General features: G+C 46.2%; 1 protein-coding gene across 6 annotated transcripts in view; it reads right to left on the bottom strand.

The window, feature by feature from the left end:
- The window catches only part of ACSBG2 (acyl-CoA synthetase bubblegum family member 2), a 47,197-nt gene extending 30,621 nt beyond the window's left edge, over positions 1 to 16,576 (bottom strand). For 2 of the 6 annotated variants that reach the window (XM_025366943.1, XM_025366946.1), the window contains exons 1-5: positions 16,300 to 16,576; positions 13,275 to 13,372; positions 10,000 to 10,229; positions 6,493 to 6,581; positions 2,056 to 2,176 (exon numbers count right to left, since the gene is read on the bottom strand). In XM_025366943.1, coding sequence (XP_025222728.1) covers positions 2,056 to 2,176; positions 6,493 to 6,581; positions 10,000 to 10,229; positions 13,275 to 13,341 — 507 coding nt within the window. In that variant the 5' untranslated portion in view covers positions 13,342 to 13,372; positions 16,300 to 16,576. The remainder of the gene's footprint in view (positions 1 to 2,055; positions 2,177 to 6,492; positions 6,582 to 9,999; positions 10,230 to 13,274; positions 13,373 to 16,299) is intronic. The other 4 variants (XM_025366945.1, XM_025366947.1, XM_025366944.1 and 1 more) reach the window with 4 other exon arrangements.
- Between the last annotated feature and the right edge of the window lie 6,632 nt (positions 16,577 to 23,208).

Below are 23,208 nucleotides of genomic sequence, written 5' to 3'. Positions count from 1 at the left end.
GGTAGAGGTCTATCCTTACTGAACCAAGTCAGGAATTAGGAGTCAAAGGAAACCAGGCAGCAGAAAGTGTTGTATTTTGCTGAGTCTAGCTAGGATTTCACTGAATCTGGAAACTACCCAAATTTTGGAGATAGTAAAATGTGAGAAAACATATGGTCAGTAGTGATCAGAGAATGCCATCAATGAAAACACACATCTCGATTCCAGAGATGTTAAAAAGTGAAGAAATGAGTGGCTCAGAGTCATGAAATCATGTATTCAAGAAACAGTCACAGTGGTCCTTGAGCTGAATGATGAACCTAGCCATCTAGGCTCACCCCTCCCAAGGACTCCTCTCCTCTCCAGGACCCTCCTGCCAAAAGCTGAATCAGCAAACTGCAACTCATTCAAACATGTAGGAAATTTAAAGTTTCCACAATAGCCATACAAAGACACTACAATGAAAAAAAAAAAAAAAAAAAACACAGGAGCCAAATTTCACTGTACACAAAGAAAACTCACAGGATAATTTCAACACAATGCAAAAGAAAATTGTAACCAAACATTCCAACATAAAACTAAAAATGTAATGAAGCAAACACAGCTAGAAAGAAAGAACACAAAGCAAACATACAAGCACTCAGGGAAGAGACAGCAGGACACTAGAAAAAAGTGAAATAGGAAGGGATAGAACTTAGGCAAGAAATAGAAGAGAACAACAAAAGCGTCTAGAAATGAAGACAATGACAAGAAATGAAGAAAATTATATAGAAGCACAGGCTTGAAATAATCACACTTCCAAAAGAAAAAATAATTAGCAGTGGGATGTATATAAAATAATAGATAAATATTTTTACGTGGGGGCTTAAGGCCAGGCATGGGGGCTTATTCCTATAATCCCAGCACTTTGGGAGGCTGAGGCAGAAGGATCAATTGAGGCCAGAAGTTCAAGAGCAGCCTGGGCAATATAGCAAGACCCTGTCTCTACAAAAAAAGAAAAAAAAAGAAAAAAAAAGGTTTTTGTTTGTTTGTTTGTTTCGAGACAGGATCTCACTCTGTTGCCCAGGCTGGAGTGCAGTGGCTCAATCTTGACTCACTGCAATCTCCACCTCCCAGGTTCAAGCGATCCTCCCACCCCAGCCTCCCCAGTAGCTAGGACTACAAGTGCATGCCACCATGCCCAGCTAATTTTTGTATTTTTTGGTAGAGATGGATTTTCACCATGTTGGCCATGCTGTTCTCACACTTCTGACCTCAGGTGATCTGCCTGCCTTGGCCTCCCAAAGTGCCTGGATTACAGGTGTGAACCACCACACCTGGCCCAAAAAATGTTTTAAAAATTAGCCCAGGCCTGGTGCAGTGGCTCACACCTATAATCCCAGCACTTGGAGACTGAGGCAGGCGGATCACGAGGTCAGAAGATCGAGACTATCCTGCCTAACATGGTGAAACCCCATCTCTACTAAAACATACAAAAAAATTAGCCAGGCGTGATGGCAGGCACCTGTAGTCCCAGCTACTCGGGAGGCTGAGGCAGGAGAATGGTGTGAACCCAGGAGGCGGAGCTTGCAGTGAGCTGAGATCGCGCCACTGCACTCCAGCCTGGGCGACAGAGCGAGACTCCGTCTCGGAAAAAAAAAGTTAGCCCGACATGGTGGTACATGCTTGTAGTCCCAGCTACTTGGAGGACCGAGACAGAAGGATCAGTTGAGACCAGGAGTTCAAGGCTACAGTGAGTTACAATCACGACATTGCACTCCAGCCTGGGGACAGAGTGAGACCCTGTCTCGGGAAAAAAAAAAAAAAAAAAGAAAAGAAATGGAGGCTGAATATTAAACTAAGTTAATATGAATTGGAAATCAAACTCCTCCACTTCACTCTGCTTCTCCAAACATCAGCTTCACCACGTATACTAATGAGGTCACGGAGGACTCTTGCTGAACCAATGTATGGCCTTATTCTAATGGCCCTCATTAGAATTTACCTGGGAGAAAAAGAACACTTGCCCAGAGCCCTGAGGTCTCCCTGGGTGACTTTGGCAGGCAGTGTGTAGGGGTTTGCTAGGTAGGGGTTTACCGAAAGGATTTTCTGTAACTGTTGATCATTCTCAACCAGCAAGATGTTCACTTTGGCATGAGTGATGACATATTGACAAGCCTCGGCAGAGTTGGTGGCATAAATACCAACACAGAGACCCCTGGGAAAAGAAAACACATTCATGTGTGCATCCAAACACACCTTAAAGGCAGAATGGTCTGGAAGGTCAAGAGAGAGGAAAGGTTTGCAGGCAAGTTCTTAAGTTTGCAGCCACAGCACCAGCTTCCCTCCCTCCCCAACTTAACGGTGAAGACAACAAAAATGACAATGATGATAAGAGTGACAGCTCCTATGATGTCACTATGACAACAGGTTGTGGAACACTTAGAACACCCCATTTTACAGATGAGAAAAACAAGGATCCGGCAGTGAAGTTACTCAAGATTACACAGCAAGTAGGTGTTAGACCTAGGATTTGAACTCCTCACTCAGCTCCTGTTCCCATCATTCATGGCCTTTTGTGCTTGCAGGTGGCATCCTCTTTTGCTTTTAATTTGCATTTCCCAATGGATAATGACATTGAGCATCTTTACACGTGCCTTTTGGCTACTTTCCTTTGTGGCATTTCTGTTGAAATCTTTTGCCCCTTTCAATTTTTTTTTTTTTTTACCTTTTTATTACTGAGTTACAGAATTCCTTTATATATCTTAGATACCAGTCTTTTGTCAGAAATTTGAGTTTTAAGAATATTTTCTCCCAAGTATGCAGTTTGCCTGTTCTTTTTTTTTTTTTTTTTTTTTAAAGATGGGGTCTAGTTCTGTCACCCAGGCTGGCATGCAGTAGTGCAGTCTCAGTTCACTGCAACCTCAACCTCCTGGATTCAAGCAATTCTCCTGCCTCAGCCTCCTGAGTAGCTGGGATTACAGGCATGCACTACCACACCTGGCTAATTTTTGTATTTTTTGTAGAGAAGGGGTTTCGCCATGTTACCCAGGCTGGTCTCAAACTCCTGGCTTCCAGTGATCCACCCGCCCCTGCCTCCCAAAGCGCTGGGATTCCAGGTGTGAGCCACCATGCTCAGCAACTGTTCATCTTATTGGTATCTTTTAATAATCAGACTTTTTAATGCTAATAAAAAGTCCTGTTTGGCAACTTTTTCTCTTATGCTTTTTGCTCTCTGTGTCCTGTCTAAGAAATCTTTCGCTACCCCCAGGTTGTGAAACCATTCCATCCTTTCCTTTTTCTAGAAGCTTTAGAATTTGACTTGCATGATTTGGTCTGTAATCCATCTCAATTTAATTTTTGCATATGATGTGAGGTAGGGATCAGGGCTGATTTATTTTTCCATACAAATATCCAGTTGGTCCATCACCACTGGATTACTCTGCTGCCTTTGTTGGAAACCAGTGACCATGTATGCATGGAGCTATTTCTTGCTCTGTGCTCTGTTGATCTAGTTGTTGTGCTTTTAATATGTCAGGGAATGAAGCACATTATAATTATTTGGGATGGTTACTCTCATCACTGTTCTTAAGCACATACTATTTGCTAAGCGCTGTGCTAAGGGTTATTGAATCTTCTTATTGAATCTTATTGAATCTGTTATTGAATCTTCATAACAGCCCTGTGAGGCAAAATACATATATTATATATATATAATATTATCTATACTATATATAATATTACTATTAGGAAGGAAGGAAGAAAGAAAGAATATATATTATATATATTATATATATTTCAACTCCCTGTAAGATGGGGTAGTATATGCTCATAAAAATTTGGAAAATAGAATATAACATATTAGGGTGTTCTTAGTCTCGATGATGAGATATAACTAATGTTAATATTTATTTCTAGTCACTACCCTCAATTTCTTTTCCTTCCTTCCTTCCTTCCTTCCTTCCTTCCTTCTTTCCTTCCTTCCTTCTCTCTCTTTTTCTTTTCTTTCTATTTTTTTTTTTTTTTTTTTACAGACAGGGTCTCACTCTGTTGCCCAGGCTGGAGTGCAGTGGTGTGATCATAATTCACTGCAGTCTCAACTTCCTGGGCTCAAGCCATCCTCCCACCTCTGCCTCCCAAGTAGTTGGGACTACAGGCACACACCACCATGCCTGGCTAATTTTAAAAGCACCTTTTTCTTTTTTTTTTTTTTTTTTAGAGACAGAATCTTGCTATGTTGCCTAGGCTGGTCTTGAGCTCTTGGGCTAAGGCAATCCTCCCACCTCAGCCTCCCAAAGTGCTGGTATTACAGGCATGAGTCACTGTGCCCAGCCTCTCAATTTTTTCATAGCTGTGGCTGCTGCTACTGTTGTCATTGCTGTTGTTATTATTAATCTTGACTTGAACAAATGAGTTCAGGTCTCAGGGTCTTTATCCAACCACAGCGTGATTCTGGGGAAGCCACTTAACCTTGATGGGTCCCAGATTATCGTCACCATCATTATTACTCGGGATCATGTTGGCACCTACCTCAAAGGGCTACCATGAACAGTCAATGATATCATATGGGTAAGAGTGACCAGCAATAATTGCTATATTAATAATTAGTATTTTAATTTTTTTTTTTTTTTTTTTTTTGAGACGGAGTCTCGCTCTGTCGGCCAGACTGGAGTGCAGTGGTGCGATCTCGGCTCACTGTAAGCTCTGCCTCCTGAGTTCACGCCATTCTCCTGCCTCGGCCTCCTCAGTAGCTGGGACTACAGGTGTCCGCCACCACGCCTGGCTAATTTTTTGGTATTTCTAGTAGAGATGGGGTTTCACCGTGTTAGCCAGGATGGTCTCCATCTCCTGACCTCGTGATCCGCCCACCTCCATCTCCCGCAGTGCTGGGGTTACAGGTGTGAGCCACCGTGCCCGGCCTGGTATTTTAAATGTTAAGCGTAGTTGTAACCATACAGTGTATAAAGATTTTGATACCTGCTTTGTCACCTCTGACATCAAAAATGTTTAAAATGTGCTCTTCAGAGCCATCATTTCAAAATATTACCCAGAATCCCATCCAGAAGGCGTCTCATGGTTTAACCTCCAGCTGTGGGACACTTAGGTTGTCCCTGACTTTTATTTAGGTTGTCCCTGACTTTTTGCCATCACTAATAACACTTCCAAGAAGCATCTTTGTGCATAAGCCAAAATATATTCTCATATTTTGGTTTTGCTTCTTTAAGTAACACTCCCAAAGGTAGAATTACCAGCTCAAAAAGAAATCAATATTTTATTTTTACTTTTTTTTTTTTTTTCATGATTAGAGCCTGGGCAACATAGCAAGAAACCATCTCTACCAAAAAAAAAAAAAAAAAAAGGAAATTAGCCAAGTGTGGTGGTGTGTGCTCATAGTCCCAGTTACTCTGGAGGCTGAGGCGGGAGGATCGCATGAGCCTAGGACTTCAAGGCTGCAGTGAGCTGTGATTGTACCACTGCATTCCAGCCTGGGTGACAGAGCGAGACTCTGTCTCACAAAAACCCCAAAGCAGACAAACAGAAAAACCCCAGTGGTATGGTGGCATCTGGACTGGATTATCATCATTTATTTAAATACTGAGTAACCTGGTAAACCAGACCCCAGAGATGAACAAAACACAGTCAGTGTCATGGGAGGTTAATGTCGGGATATCCCAGCCCCTCCCTAACTCCCAGGTAATATAACTAGAGGAACTCCCTCTTTTATTTGTGTGTGTGCATGTGTGTTTAGGAGCTATTTTTTGTTTGTTTGTTTGTTTGTTTGTTTGTTTGTTTGAGACAGAGTCTTGCTCTGTCACCCAGGCTGGAGTGCAGTGGCATGATCTTGGCTCATTGCAACCTCCACCTCCCGGGTTAAAGCAATTCTCCTGCCTCAGCCTCCCAAGTAGCAGGGATTGCAGGCACCCACCACCACACCCAGCTAATTTTTGTATTTTTTTTAGTAGAGATGGGATTTCGCCATGTTGGCCAGGCTGGTCTCTAACTCCTGACCTCAGGTGATCTGCCCACCTTGGCTTCCCAAAGTGCTGGGATTACAGGCATGAGCCACCGTGCCTGGCCATTTTGTGGATTTTTAAATTTTTTTTTTAAATTTTTATTTTTAGAGCAGAGTGCTGACTCTACTGCCCACTGGCCGTATGAGCCTCAGTTCCCTCATCTGTAGATAGGAGATGATAGGACCCACTTCACATTGCTGTCGTGAGGTCTTCCAGGATCGTACACACGGAGCACAATGCTTCTGCACATAATCAGAAGCCTCTAAATGCTGTGATTATTATTTTGTCTGCAAAAAGTTCTGCAGCTGAAGAAAACCGAGAGGTCTGAGACCGCTGGTCTAATGGGTGTTATTGCGTATGACCTGTGATCAGAATAATGTGTTCGTGTATCTATCCTGCCTGCTAACCAGGGCGTTCATCCAAAATTCCTGTTTGCATCTCACACCGAACAAGCCCAGGGGTCCCAGGCCCAGGGTAGCGGCTCCTTAATCCTCACCGTGAACCAAGCCAAGGACCTTACCCGGCTAGGATGGCACCAACAGCAGTGATAAACCACTCCGCAGAGTTAAACCCCAGGATGCCAACTCCGTGGAAACGCTCCAAGCCCAGCTGGGAAGGAAAAAACCAGAAAAACAAAGCGTGAACACGGAGATGTTACGTCATTAGGATATGTGACGTCAGAGTCAAATGTAGTCACACGGAGGCTGGGCGCGGTGGCTCACACCTGTAATCCCAGCACTTTGGGAGGCTGAGGTGAGAGAATTGCTTGAGGTCAGAAGTTCAAGACCAGCCTGGGCAACACAGTGAGACCCCTGTCTTTACAAAAGAGTAGAAAAGTTCGCCAGGCATGGTGGTTCACCCTTGTCGTCCTGGCTACTTGGGTAACTGAGGCAGGAGGATCACTTGAGCCCTAGAGTTCGAGGCTGCAGTGAGCTATGACTGTACCACTGCACTCCATCCTGGGCAACAGAGTGAGACCCTGTTTCAAAACAAAGCAAAAGTAGCCACACGGAGTGGGAGACAGCGTTGAGCCTAAAATCTGAGGTGTAATATTGTTTTTTGTTTGTTTGTTTTTTGGGGTTTTTTTGAGACGGAGTCTTGCTCTGTCACCCAGGCTGGAGTGCAGTGGCGCAATCTCGACTCACTGCAAGCTCTGCCTCCCGGGTTCACGCCATCCTCCTGCCTCAGCCTCCTGAGTAGCTGGAACTACAGGCGCCCGCCACCACGCCCGGGTAATTTTTTGTATTTTTAGTAGAGACGGGGTTTCACCGTGTTAGCCACGATGGTCTCTATCTCCTGAACTCGTGATCTGCCCACCTCAGCCTCCCAAAGTGCTGGGATTCCAGGCATGAGCCACCGTGCCTGGCCGTATTTTTATTTTTAATGAAAGTATTCAAGGAATGATATCAGATAGTGGTGATAAGTTGCATATGTAGGTCGGGCATGGTAGCTCACGCCTGTAATCCCAGCCCTTTGGGAAGCCGAGGCGGGTGGATCACCTGAGGTCAGGAGTTCGAGACCAGCCTGGCCTACATGGTGAAAACCCCATCTCTACTAAAAATACAGAAAATTAGCTGGGCATGGTGGCACATGCCTGTAATTCCAGCAACTTGGGAGGCTGAGGCAGGAGAATTGCTTGAACCCGGGAGGCAGAGGTTGCAATGAACCCAGATTGTGCCATTACACTCCAGCCTGGGCGACCAAAAAAAGAAAAAGAAACAGGGTCTTGCTCTTTTGCCCAGGCTGGAGTGCAGTGGGTGATCATAGCTCACTGCTTCGACTTTCTAGGCTCCATCAATCCTCCCACCTCAGCCTCCTGAGTAGCTGGGACTATGGGCCTGCTCCACGGAGTCAAATTTTTTAAAAATTTATTTTTGTAGGGCCGGGTGTGGTGGTTCACACCTGTAATCCCAGCACTTTGGGGGGCTGAGGCGGGTGGATCTCTTAGGTCAGGAGTTCGAGACCAGCCTGGCCGACATGGTGAAACCCCGTCCTATTAAAAATACAAAAAATTAGCCAGGTGTGGCGGTACGCATCTGTAGTCCCAACTACTTGGGAAGCTGAGGCAGGAGAATTGCTTGAACCTGGAGGCGGAGGCTCCAGTGAGCCTTGGATCCAGTGACCCAAGATCACACCACTGCACTCCAGCCTGGGCAACAGAGTGAGACTCTATCTCAAAAAAAAAAAAAAAAAAAAAAAAGTTGCACATGTAAAAGTACAGACTTGTCCTGAGTGTGGCTGAGAATAAACCAGGAAACTCAGAAACAAAAGTAAGCATCCTTAGGGGAAAACTCCCTCTTTGTTCTGGGTACTGCCAACCAACATTGTCGGCTCTTTTAGTCATACGGGATCACGGCTGGCAATGATCTGCTGTTCTTGGGGGAAAAGGAACCATTTGGAAGACATTTGCCTGCTGGTACCTCAGGATGAGATGCCAAGTGTTTCAGTGACCAAAAGGCTGGCTTTATTGTGGACAGAGTGTGTTTTTATGAATGCCTATTAATAATAATTACACTGATTAATTTCTGCTTGGGGCTGCAGGTAGTTTTGTTTGTTTTTCTTTTTGGTTTTGTTTTTACTTTGGTCTCCAAGTTTTGTTTTTGTTTGTTTGTTTTTTGAGACGGAGTTTCACCCAGGCTGGAGTACAATGACACGATCTCGGCTCACTGCAACCTCTGCCTCCTGGGTTCAAGAAATCCTCCTGCCTCAGCCTCCTGAGTAGCTGGGATTACAGGCGTGCACCACCACACCTGGCTAACTTTTGTATTTTTAGTATAGATGGAGTTTCACCATGTGGGCTAGGCTGGTCTCAAACTCTTGACCTCTTGACCTTGATCGGCCAAACTTGGCTTCCCAAAGTGCTGGGATTACAGGCATGAGTCACCATGCTTGGTCAGGTCTCCAAGATTTAGAGGAGGAGAGGGACCTTCAACTCCACGGAACTAAGAATATGGCTAAAGGAGACCCTCTTTCAGGAGAGATGAACTAGCCACAGCGACATAGTATGAGGGTGGGGCCACCAAGAAGAAACCCAGCCCAAACACATGGTTCTCTCTCTTTTTTTTCTTTAAGACACGATCTCACTCTGTTGCCCAGGCTAGAGTGCAATGGTGCAATCACAGGTCACTGCAGCCTCAACCTCCCAGGCTCAAGTGATCCTCCCACCTCAGCCTCCTGATAGTTGGATCTACAGGCATGTGCCACTGCATCTAGCTAATTTTAAAATTTTTTGTTGAGACTGGGGTCTATGTTGCCCAGGCTGATCTTGAACTCCTGGGCTCAGTGATCCTCCTGCCTCAATGTCCCAGAGCCCTAGGATTACAGACATGAGCCACTGACCCCAGCCTTTTTCCCTCTTTCTTTTACTTCATTCATTCTAGGGGGGACTGGCAACCATGCTATGAAGACACTCAAGCAATTCTGTGGAGAAGGCCATGGAATGAGGTGCTGAGACTTCCTGCCAACAACCAGCCATCTAGGTAAGTAAGTTTGGAAGTAAAGCCTCCAGCCCTGGTTGAGCCTTCAGATGAGACAGCCCCAGCTGATAACTTGGCTGCAACCTCATGAGAGACCTGGAGCCAGAACCACCCAATTTCAAAGTAGCTCCTAAATTCTCAATCCACAGAAATTGTGAGATGATAAATGTTTGTCATTTCAAGTCAGTATGTTTTGGGATAATTTGTTATGCAGCAGCAACTAACTAATACATAGATATAGTATGTTAGGGACAAATGCAAGCATGGGTGTAGTAGGCTATTATGTGTGTAAAATTTTGCATATATAAAAATTGTGTTTTATGTATATATACATAATCTAGTTCTCAAAAGGACACACAAAAAACTGACAATGGTGGCTGCTTCCTTGGAGAGGAACTAGATGTCTGAGGCTCATGAATCAGAGGGAAATTTTTCACCAATTAACCTTTGTATCTTTTGGTGCCCTGTGAATTTTGTATCACATATATGTACGTGTATTACCTATTCAGAATGAATGGTTGAACAAAGGAGAATGAATGAATGGATCTTACCTTGATCAAGGATTTTGCAGCCTTCCGACAAGCCTCGTAGTACTGGTTGAAATTCAGAACTTCCCATTTTTTGCCATTCAGGGATGCAAGGGCTGGATAAATTCCAAATCGGTTGACTGACTCTCGAAAAAATTCAGGGATGGTCATCGGGGTCTCATGGCCCGGTCCATGTTTGGATAGCCTCAGAAGGACTTCTCCATCTCGACAGGTGGTCCACAGCCTGGGAGTAACTGCAAATAGTTACCAGAGTTGGTGGCAAATGTTTTAATTTATTTAACAACTTTGGATAGGGGGCGGTTGGTGTCTTTTTGGACCTAAGGTGCTGAGAGTTGAATTAATCCCCTTTTAGGGTGAAGTTATGTGGTCAACACTGGCAAGACAAGCTTCCTTTCTCTTTATTTATTTTTTCATTCCCCCCAAAAAAAATTTTAATAAGTCGAAAGGATTGTATACCAAGCACTTTCTTACCCAACACCTAGATTCTACAACTGCTAGCATTTTAGTATATATTATCACACATCTGTCCTGCTATTTTTGTTCTGTCCATTGTTTTTTGTTTTTTTGTTTGTTTTTTCTTTTCTTTTCTTTTTTTTTTCTGGAGACACAGTCTTACTCTGTCAGCAGGCTGGAGTGCCCTGGCACAATCACAGCTCACTGCAACCTCGACCTCCTAGGCTCAAACCATCCTCCCACCTCAGCCTTCCAAATAACTGGGACTACAGGTGAACACCACCATGTAAATTTTATTTTTTAATGTTTTGTAGAGATGGGGTTCTACTGTGTTTCTGAGGCTGATCTCAAACTCCTGGGCTCAAACAATCCTCTCTCAGTTTCTCAAAGTGCTGGGATTACAGTCATGAGCCACCGCACCTGGCCCCATCTTATTTTTTTTATTATTATTTTGTTTTGTTTTTGTTCTTGAGATGAAGTTTTGCTGTTCTTGGCCAGGCTCGGCTCACTGCAACCTCTGCCTCCTGGGTTCAAACAATTCTGCTTCAGCCTCCCAAGTAGCTGGGATTAGAGGCATGTACCACCACGCCTAGCTACTTTTGTATTTTTAGTAGAGACAGAGTTTCTCCATGTTGGTCAGGCTGGTCCCGAACTCCTGACTTCAGGCAATCCGCCCGCCTTGGCCTCCCGAATTACAAGCGGGATTACAAGCGTGAACCACCATGCCTGGCCTATTATTATTATTTTTTGAGACGGAGTCTCACTCTGTTGCCCAGGCTGGAATGCAGTAGTGTGATCTTGGCTCACTGCAACCTCACTACCCACACCTTCATCTCAGAAATCTGGCCTCTAGAATTGTGAGACAATACGTTTCTGTTGTTTCAGACACTCAGTTTGGGGCACTTTGTTAAAAAAAATTAGCCAGGCATGGTGGTGCATGCCTGTAATGCCAGCTACTTGGGTGGCCAAGGCATGAGAATCACTTGAGCTTGGGAGGCAGAGGTTGCAGTGAGTTGAGACTCACTACATTCCAGGCATGTGCCACCACACCTGGCTAATTTTTGTAGTTTTAAGAGGCAGGGTTTTGTCATGTTGTCCAGGCTGGTCTCGAATTTCTGGCCTCAAGCAATCTGCCCACCTCAGCTTCCCAAAGTGCTGAGATTACAGTCGTGAACCACTGTGCTCAGCCAATTTTCTAGGGATTTAGATGAATATTCCATCCCTTGGACCCATAAAGGTCCCCAAACTCCTTTTGTGCATGACGCTATCTTTCGAGTACTCCCGCACTCCCTCTCCTTGAATGTGCATTTTGCAATGCAAGTACTTTTATTTGCCATAAACCTCAGTACTTTCAGTTTTTTTTTTTTTTTTTTTTTTTTTAAACGTAGTCTCACTCTGTGGCCCAGGCTGGAGTGCAGTGATGCGATCTTGGCTCACTGCAAGCTCCGCCTCCTGAGTTCACGCCATTCTCCTGTCTCAGCCTCCCAAGTAGCTGGGACTACAGGCACCCACCACCATACTCTGCTAATTTTTTGTATTTTTTAGTAGAGACGGCGTTTCACCGTGTTACCCAGGATGGCCTCGAACTCCTGACCTCGTGATCCGCTCACCTCGGCCTCCCAAAGTGCTGGGATTACAGGCGTGAGCCACCATGCCTGGCCCACTTTCACTATTTTCTGACTTGTTTCTTGAATTCACTCTCGATGGTGTCAAGAGCTTGGACAATGGCTGGGTTCGAGGTCCCACCGGCATTTGAGGACCTCCCCCAGCCCACTGGTATCACAGCTGTCTATAATGTCACCATGTCCCTTGACTTTAGCTCTGGCAGTAAAATGATTACAGCCTAATTTTTTTTTTTTTTTGAGACGGAGTCTCGCTCTGTCACCCAGGCTGGAGTGCAGTGGCGCGATCTTGGCTCACTGCAAGCTCTGCCTCCCGGGTTTACGCCATTCTCCTGCCTCAGCCTCCCGAGTAGCTGGGACTACAGGTGCCCGCCACCACACCTGGCTAATCTTCTTGTATTTTTAGTAGAGACAGGGTTTCACCATGTTAGCCAGGATGGTCTCGATTTCCTGACCTCGTGATCCGCCTGCCTCGGCCTCCCAAAGTGCTGGGATTACAGGCGTGAGCCACCGCACCTGGCCTACAGCCTAATGTTAATAAGTCACTATGATCATATCTGCGCCATATCCACATGGATGGTTCCTGGGTACTTTATCCACTTGGGCTCACCATCCTGACAGGCAGGTGCTGTTATCAATGCCCCCATCATTCAGATATGCAAATGAGGCCTCCAAAGAGCAAGTGACTTGCCCAGTGTCACATGACCAGTAGAGCAGAGCTCTGAATTAAGTGAACCACTTGCCCTGCTACCTCAACACCTTATCAAGAGTAGAAAATAGGCCCCAGGCTGGGCATAGTGGCCCACAGCTGTAATTCCAGCACTTTGGGAGGCCAAGGTAGGAGGATTGCTAGAGCCCAGGAGTTCAAGACCAGCCTGGGGAGCAAAGCAAAACCCTGTCTCTTCAAAAAAATACAGAGCTGGGCATGGTGGTGTGCACCTGTAGTCCCAGCTACTTGGAGGGCTGAGGCAGGAGGATCACTTGAGCCTGTGAGGTCAAGGCTGCAGTGAGCTATGATGGCACCACTGCACTCCGGCCTGCATGACAGAGCAAGACACTGTCTCAAAAAAACGGGTGGAGGGTGGGGTCAGCAGGGTCAGTCAAGGAACGGCTACATCTTTCTAGATCCTGACTCCTCTGCCAAGAGCCTTTGTGGAATCAACGTGCCTGTCTCTCTCCCACGCACTCTTTAGTGCAATATACCTTGTGTTTTATTCATGTCTACTTCAAGATCTTTAGCTCCTTCTTGAGTCTTTGGGGTTCCAATCATTCAAGGTGTGCAGAAACCATGCTTCACAGTACTGCAGGGCAAAAAAGCAGGAGTTTAACAGGATTGGTAAAGGGGCTGTAGGTATGAGGCCAACTCCTCCATCCACTAGTCATGTCTGCCTAGCATCCTGGGATCCATTGGTCATGCCTGTCCTGGGCCTGGGAGGAGAGGAGAGTGGCGGGCATGCCAGATACTACAGCATTTGTAAAACCCAGAGGGTATTCAATCTGTGAGTTTACAGAAAAAGTCTGGGCCTATACACAACTCTGTGGGTGAGAAAACATTTTCAAGCCTCCCAAGGGAAAGAAACTCTTATGGGACCACACATTTACCTTCTCTTAAAGGTAGTATTAATATGAAAACTCAAAGGGCCTAAAGGAGAAACAGGATAAATCTTGCTACATAAAATTTTTAAATTTTCCACATAGCAAAGAATACCATAAACAAAAATCAAGAGATCTACAAATTAGGGAAAGATATGGACAATACATCCAAAATATAAAAGCTTGATTTCCTTCATATGTAAAGAACCCTGAGGAGTTAGTCAGAAAAAGACCAAAACCCAAAGGGAAAGTGGGCAAAGGACATGAACAGATAATTATCTGAAACTAAAAAATGACTTTTAAAAAGAAGAAAACATGCTCAAACTCAGTCCTATGAGAAATACAATAGAAAATATGATGCAGTTTTCACCTCTCAGGTTAAGTAAGATCAAAAAAGGTGACAATATTTCCTATTATGAAAATGTGGGAAAACAGGTGCTCTCATTCATTGTGATAAAATCAATGCCATCTCTTTAGAAAACGTTTATCAGTAATCAGACTTAAGATCACATGGGGTTTTGTTTTGTTGCCTAGGCTAGAGTGCAGTGGCACAATCTCGGCTCACTGCAGCCTCCACCTCCTGGGTTCAAGCAATTCTTGTGTCTCAGCCTCCCGAGTAGCAGGGATTACAGGCCACCATACCCAGCTAATTTTTTTTTTTTTTGAGATGGAGTCTCGCTCTGTCGCCCAGGCTGGAGTACAGTGGTGTGATCTCCGCTCATTGCAAGCTCTGCCTCCTGGGTTCACACCATTCTCCTGCCTCAGCCTCCTGAGTAGCTGGGACTACAGGCACCCGCCACCACGCCCGGCTAATTTTTTTGTATTTTTCGTAGAGACGGGGTTTCACCGTGTTAGCCAAGATGGTCTCCATCTCCTGACCTCGTGATCCGCCCGCCTCAGCCTCCCAAAGTGCTGGGATTACAGGCGTGAGCCACTGCGCTTGGCCTATGCCTGGCTAATTTTGTATTTTTAGTAGAGACAGAGTTTCTCTGTGTTGGTCAGGCTGGTCTCAAACTCCCAACCTCAGGTGATCCACCGGCCTCAGCCTCCCAAAGTGCTGGGATTACAGGTGTCAGCCACTGCGCCTGGCCTAAAATCACAAATTCTAAATATCAATTTATTTCAATCAAAAATGTCCCCAGATATGGTCAACTTTGTCCCCTGGGGGAAGTGGAGGCCAAATTATTGGTCGATATTTATTGAAACTGATATTTCCAGTGGCTTTCAGGGAGGAAAATTGTGCGATTTTGTTCATGATAAAGAGTGTACTCGATACAAGAATCAAGCAGTTGTTCTGAATTCTAGATTTGCAGTAATCTAGACTGTATGGACTGTAAATGTTTCTATCAGTGAGCGCAGGAACCCAGCAGGCAACAACTTGAGTAAACGCTTTGGTGAATGAAGCCCTCTAACATACACGTGGTTCTTACACCAGCCCTCTGCCTGGAACTCTCTTCCCCTCAGATAGCTGGGACTACAGGTGCATGCCCCCATGCCTGGCTAATTTATTTTTATTTTTATTTTTGTAGAGCTGGGGGCCTCGCCATATTGCCCAGGCTGGTCTTGAACTCCTGACCTCCAGCACTCCCCCCACATCAGCCTCCCAAAGTGCTGGGATTTGCAGGCGTGAACCACCGCACCAGGCCCCTCTTTCCTTTATAAATTACCCATCTTCAGGTATTACTTTATGGTAATGCAAAATGGGCAAATAAAATTAGTATCCGGAGTATGACAAGAACTCTGGATTTAAAAGACAAAAGTAAACAACCTAGTGTTTTATGATGAAAAATGTAAGCAGGCAGGTCACAAAAGAGGAGCCTGGATGGGCTATAAATCCTGGACAAGATGCTCAGGAGCTTTGGTCATCAGGGAACTGCACGTTAAAAATCACACGATGATTTCACCCCCAGCAGATGTGCAAAAATGCATGCAGGCTGGGCGCGGTGGCTCATGCCTCTGAGCCCAGCACTTTGGGAGGCCGAGGCAGGTGGATCACTTGAGCTCAGGAGTTCTCCACAGAGGACTTGTAAGTTACTAGTAATATTCGATTTCACGAAGTGAAAAGGGCACACAGATATTTATTGTTATTCATTAAATCGTGCAGGTATGTTTTGTGTTATTTTACATGCATTATATGTTTTGCAATTTTAAAAGGCCATGTAGGGTTTGGGTGCGGTGGCTCACGCCTGTAATCCCAGCGCTTTGGGAGGCTGAGGTGGGCGGATCATGAGATCAGAGGTCGAGACCATCCTGGCTAACACGATGAAAGCCCGTCTCTACTAAAAAAATACAAAAAATTAGCTGGGCGTGGTGGTGGGTGACTGTAGTCCCAGCTACTTGGGAGACTGAGACAGGAGACTGGCGTGAACCCAGGAGGTGGAGCTTGCAGTGAGCCGAGATCATGCCAGAGTGAGACTCAGTCTCAAAAAAAAAAAAAAAATTAGCTGGACATGGTGGCGGGTGCCTGTAATCCCAGCTACTTGGGAGGTTGAGGTGGGAGGATCGCTGGAGCCTGGGAGGCAGAGGTTGCAGTGAGCTGAGATCATGCCACTGCACTGTAGCCTGGGAGAAAGAGTGAGACCCTGTCTCAAAAAAAAAAAAGAAAACACGTGCCCTTCTCCCATACCACTGGCACCTGTCACTCTTCAAGAGGTGTGGTTCTGGCCATCTGGCAAGGCACCTGGAGCTGGGACATCTGGTCACTCAGGTGTTTTCTTCTTCCTGCAAAGACAGTAAACAGGTAGCCCCTCCTGGAAACCTGAACATGAGCTGCCCCTTCCCAGCCCCCGTCACCCTCTCCGTCCAGCCAGGATGATGGTGGTGGTGGCAGGCAGGAGGTTGGGTGGTTTCCCTCCACAACAGGCCTTCTACCCCATTCAACCTTCCAGAACCTTCCATCCCAGCCACCTCTTGTGACATCACTGGCTGTCCCTGCCTCCGCACCCCACCCCCACCCTAGGGGAAGCTGCTTCCGGGACGGGGAGATTGCTTTTTCATGCATCGTTAATTGATTCATGCATGCACGCACTTCTGTGTGTGTTCATGACATTTTTATGGAGCCATGACCGTAATGACAGGGATTGTGCTGGATGCTGGAGACATAAAGATGAAGAAAACCAGGCCGGGCGCGGTGGCTCACGCCTGTAATCCCAGCACTTTGGGAGGCCGAGGTGGGCGGATCACAAGGTCAGGAGATCGAGACCATCCTGGCTAACACAGTGAAACCCCGTCTCTACTAAAAATACAAAAAATTAGCCGGGTGTGGTGGCGGCGCCTGTAGTCCCAGCTACTCCGGAGGCTGAGGCAGGAGAATGGCGTGAACCCAGGAGGCAGAGCTTGCAGTGAGCCGAGATCGCGCCGCTGTACTCCAGCCTGGGCGACACAGCGAGACTCCGTCTCAAAAAAATAAATAAAAAAGATGAACAAAACCAAATGCGGCCTGTTCAAGAAAATAAGGGGAGGCCTAGAGTCACACAAACAAATGCAAACTTATTGTGAAGAGAAGCCCCAAGGCGTGTTGAGGGCTTGATCAGAGGATCCCACCCAGGCAGGGAGTCTGGGAGTGGTTTCTTTCTTTTCTTTCTTTTTTTGAGACTCAGTCTTGCCCTGTCACCCAGGCTGGAGTGCAATGGCGCGATCTCAGCTCACTGCAACCTCCACCTCCCGGGTTCAAGCGATTCTCCTGCCTCAGCCTCTCGAGTAGCTGGGATTACAGGCGCCCGCCACCATACCAGGCTAATCTTTTGTATTTTTAGTAGAGACGGGGTTTCGCCATGTTGGCCAGGCTGGTCTTGAACTCCTGACCTTGTGATCCGCCCGCCTTGGCCTCTCACGGTTCAGGGATTACAGGTGTGAGCCACCGGGCCTGGTCACCGGGGCCTTTTGAATGTTTCACAAATATCCACTCTGCAGAGCACCTGGGCAGCTGTGCTAGGAGAGCCAGTGTCCACCAATGTCCATCCAGCCCTTCTTCCCCAGAGCCTTCACCTAAAGAGAATGTTTCCCAGACTCCCTGACCGTGTCCGGGTGGCTACGTCCTGCCCTGTGGGAAGTGGGCATAAGTGGTGGGGGCCATGCCTGGTCATGCCTGTAAAGGAAAGGAGGTGATGCCCTTCCCCAACCCCCCGCCCAGTAGAATCCTGGGATCAGAAGCAGCCTCCTTGGACAGGGGTGAAGCTGGAGGGGAGGGAGCAAGTCAAGGGACCTCTTGATAGGAGGTCCCCAATAGGAGGGAAGGGACCTCTGTCTCTAATGATGATTGAGCCACTTTGCTGGTGCCAGACAGATTTATGCAAGTTGCACACACGCTCGCTCAGACACTCTCACATGCACAGGTACTCACACACACTCACACCTTCCCATGGGCACAGTCAAAAGCACACTCACATACACACACTCAAACTCACAACATGCTCCCATAATCACACCTGTTTGCACAATTCAAATGCCTTCATACAGACACAAACCGGCAGGCATGCACACACACACATGTGCACACACACAGTCACATGCACTCGCCTACAGACACGATTACATGCATGTACACTCATCCGCATAGCCATGCACGTATGCTGTCACACACATGCCTCATTATAGAGATGTCCAATTTCATACATATGTACACTGTCAGACACACAATATATGATGGTCACACAGTCACAATGCTCAGGCCCTCATGCAGATGCACAATTACATATATGCATTCCCACACACACATATATGGACATGCATAGTCACACAGCCTCATGCAGACACAATTACACACACTCATACACTCACATACATATGCACACACAGGCTCACACTGCCTCATGCAGACACACAATTGCATGCACTCACACACATACATATGCACACACATGCTCACATTCTCACACACCCTCATACACACACACAATTACATATATGCATTCCCACATTCACATATATGGACACGCGTGGTCACACTGCCTCATACAGACACACAATTACACACACACTCCCATACATATGCACGCACATGCTCACACACACCCTCATAAAATTATATACACATGCACTCACATATGCACATACATGATCACACTCTCACATAGCCTCACACACACAATTACATACACACACATATATGCACTGACATACACCTAATTATACACGTAATCATAATCACACACACTCACACTCCTGTGTGCCATCGTGCAAATACACCCACACACAGGCACACACCCCTTCATGCAGACACAGTCACATATACAGTCACACTCATATGTCCTCACCCCTGCACACACTCACACTTGCACACCCCACATTCTCACACACTCTCATACAGATACCAAATATATACACTCACACACATATGCACACACTTGCTCAGACTCACACAAACCCTCATACACACATACCTTATGACACACATATTCATTCATATACACTCTCCTACAGACACACAGAGACACACGCATATCCTCCCAAAGTTATGCACACACACCCTCATGCCGACACACAGTTGCACATACAGTCACCACACATTCACACACACATACTCGAACAGTTATATACACACACACAGTATGACACACACACATATGCACTCACATACACCTTCATATAGACACGCAATCACACACATGCACATAATTACATGCACACATATACACTCAGTTACATACAGTATGACGCACACGTATACACACATACACCTTCATATAGAGACACAATCACACACGTGTACATAATTACATGCAGGCATACACAGTTACATACAGTATGACACACACATATGCACTCACACCTTCATAGAGACACATAATCACATACACACACACACACCCTCTCACCATGGAAAAGTAAATCTGCTCAGAGGAAGTCTGTCCATAGCTATCCCAGACAAGTTTCAGCAAGGGTGAGGAGGACACTGCTGTGCTACCCAGGTCTTTTCAGCGATGAAAGACGTGTGCCCCAGCTTCTGGGAATGCTACCCGAAGCAGACCTCTGCTGTCCACCCCTTCAGGTCAGCATCTGCCGAATAGCACCTCCTCATCCAGGGTCTTGTTCCCTTCCCTGGGCCACCAACATCCGCGTGGAGACATAAAATCTCAGGCCCCTCTCCCCAAATCAGGACAACTCAGGGACCATCCCAGCTACAGAGCTGGGGGCAGCTGGACTTCTCATGCTCACTCGCTCTCTCACTCGCTCTCTCTCTCTCTCTCTCTCTCCCCCCCATCCTGTTTCTTTCCCTTCCCTTCTCTTTCCCTTCCATCAGTATCCATCCCTCTAAACAAACCTTTTGCAAGCTCAGTTCCTCTGATCCGCTTCCCAATAAGCTCTCTGCAACAAAGGCAGGCATTGTATGTCACTGAAATCCTCCACTTGCCTTCTCTTACCTTTATTCCACCTGCCCCAGGTAAGATAATAACATGTACTCTCATCCCACACCCGCTTCCCTGAGGACTCTGAGCTGACCACTCTCCCAGAGTCTTGGCTGTTACTCTTTGAGCTCGACTCCCCACTCCCTTCCAGGCGTTCTTCGTACACAGACCCGAAGCTGAGCCTGTCTGGGCAGTTGAGGACGCTTCCTCCACACAGAAGGATGAAGTTCATTCCAGGCCATGGCTCACATTTTAATGGAGAAAGAACTGAAGATAGAAATGGCATTGCATAAAGGCAACAGCTGCAGAAAGAGAAGCATTCATTTGGCAAAATTCATCTCTTCTAATCCAGCAGACCCCAGGAGACTCCCTCTCCCCCAGAGCCAAGGGCAAAGTGAACTCAAGCCAAGGGTAACACTGTAAAAGAATCCAGGTGTTCACACCAGAAATGGAGAAGGGGGGACTCACCTGGCAGTGTGAGTCACCTGTGTATCCTCCACCAGTACCTCTCTGGGCAAGGGGGTGGTTGGTTCCTCACTTACTTGGCTGGCTCTAGGATCCTCCACTGGGGCACCTGCTTTCACCTCATGTGCCATCTTGTCTTAAGAGTCAAGAACAGTGGGCGCTCTCAGCCAACCTCCAAGACACCCAATTAACCAACTTATCCATTAACCCAAGGTCTATCCCCCAAAGAACATGCAAGGTCCCTGGTTCGTACGGAACCCTTGCAGGGCTGCTCTGAAATGCACATGCATCCACTTCCATACCAGGCTTGCCGTGTGCTCACTGAGCGCAAGCTGTGTGTTCCCAAACCTGTTTATGCCAGTTGTGCTGCTTGTTCTAACAACATTTTATTTTATTTTATTTTATTTTATTTTATTTTATTTTATATTTTATTTATTTTTTGAGACAGAGTCTCGCTCTGTTGCCCAGGCTGGAGTGCAATGGCGCCATCATGACTCACTGCAACCTCTGCCTCCAGGGCTCAAGTGATTCTCCTGCCTCAGCCTCCCGAGTAGCAGGGATTACCGGCGCCGGCCACCACACCAGGCTAATTTTTGTATTTTTAGTAGAGACGAGGTTTCACTATGTTGGCCAGGCTGGCCTCGAACTCCTGACCTCAGGTGATCCGCCTGTCTTGGCCTCCCAAAGTGCTGGGATTACAGGCGTGAGCCACCAGGCCCAACCCTCACAACATAATGTAATCAAATATTATACCCCTCATTGAAATACAGCAGCAAGAAAATTTCGTCGTTTCTAAGTCTCAAAGTCCAGCTGATAAAAGAGTGATGAATTATGCAAGGACAAGATGACTTACTCAAGGAAAAAATGGAAAATTGACCCTGTCCAATATGGTAGCCACAAGTCTATGTGAGTATTTAAATTAAAATTTTAATGACTTAAAATTACATAAAATTTACCACTGTACACTTAAAAATGGTTAAGGTAGTAAGTTTAGTGTTATACGTATTTTGCCATATTAAAAATAAAAATAGAGCCAGGTGTGGTGGCTCACGCCTGTCATCCCAGCGCTTTGGGAGGCAGAGGCGGTTGGATCACTTAAAGTCAGGAGTTCAAGAGCAGCCTGGCCAACATGGTGAAACCTCGTCTCTACTAAAAATACAATAAATTAGTTGGGCGTGGTGGCAAGTGCCTGTAATCCCAGCTACTCGGGAGGAGGTTGAGGCAGAAAAATCGCTTGAACCTAGGAGGCAGAGGCTCCAGTAAGCCAAGATCTAACCACTGCATCCCAGTCTGGGCAACAGAGTGAGACTCTGTCTCAAAAAAAAAAAAGTTATTCACATATCCAATCGATTAGTCACAGGAGGAATTTCAACACCCCTCTTTTGTTTACTATCTTATTTCTTTATTTTTTATTTATTTTTTGTTTTTTTATTTTTTTTTAGACTAATATAGCCCAGGCTAGAGTGCAATGGTATGATCACGGCTCACTGCAACCTCTACCTCCCAGGTACAAGCAATTCTCCTGTCTCAGCCTCCCAAGTAGCTGGGGTTACAGGCATGCACCACCACACCTGGCTAATTTTTGCATTTTTAGTAGAGACAGGATTTCACCATGTTGGCCAGGCTGTTCTCAAACTCCTCACCTCAAGTGATCCACCCGCCTCAGCCTCCCAAAATGCTGGGATTACAGGCATGAGCCACCATGCTGGCCTGTACTATCTTATTATTATTTTTTTGAGACGGAGTCTCGCTCTGTCGCCCAGGCTGGAGTGCGGTGGCCAGATCTCAGCTCACTGCAAGCTCTGCCTCCTGGGTTTACGCCATTCTCCTGCCTCAGCCTCCCGAGTAGCTGGGACTACAGGCACCCACCACGTCGCCCGGCTAGTTTTTTTTTTGTATTTTTAGTAGAGACGGGGTTTCACTGTGTTAGCCAGGATGGTCTCGATCTCCTGACCTCGTGATCTGCCCGCCTTGGCCTCCCAAAGTGCTGGGATTACAGGTGTGAGCTGCTGTGCGCCCAGCTGTGTGTGGTTTCTTTCAACCCACATAATGTTCTCAAGGTTCCTCCACATTGCAGCACGTGCCAGGGCTTCGTTCCTTGCTATGGCTGAATAATATTCCGTTGCATGAATTGATCACGTTGTGTTTATCCATTCGTCCATGGGTGGACAGACACTTGGGTCATTTCCACCTTTTGGCTATTATGAACCATGCTGCTATGAACATTCACGTACACTTATCTGAGTACCAGCCTTCAATTATTTTGGGTTGCAACAGAAGAGTGGAATTGCTATGTCAGGTGGCAATTCTATGTTTAACTTTGCTGAGGAACCGTCAGACTGTTTTGCACAGTGTCTGCACCATTTTGCATTCCCACTAGCAGGGTATGAAAGTCGTAATTTCTCCACATCCTTTGTGCAGTGTGAGACCTGTTCTATTTGTACCTTTACTTCATTTGATTTTTTTCAATAGGTAAAACATTCATATTCATAGTTCAGAAATCAAAGAGGCAGGGCTCAGTGGCTCATGCCTATGATTCCAGTGCTTTGGGAGGCCAAGGTAGGAGGATTGCTTGAGGCCAGGAGTTCAAGACCAGATGGGGGAACATAGTGAGAGCCCATCTCTACAAAAAATTTTTAAAAAATTAGCCCAGCATGGTGGCATATGGCTATAGTCCCAGCTATTCAAGAGATAGGTAAGAGGTTCACTTCAGCCCAGGTGATCAAAGTTGC

Source organism: Theropithecus gelada, chromosome 19, assembly GCF_003255815.1.
Source record: "Theropithecus gelada isolate Dixy chromosome 19, Tgel_1.0, whole genome shotgun sequence".
Taxonomy (NCBI): domain Eukaryota; kingdom Metazoa; phylum Chordata; class Mammalia; order Primates; family Cercopithecidae; genus Theropithecus; species Theropithecus gelada.
The sequence above is the reverse complement of the archived record's forward strand: the minus strand, read 5'-3'. Positions and strand labels throughout refer to the sequence as shown.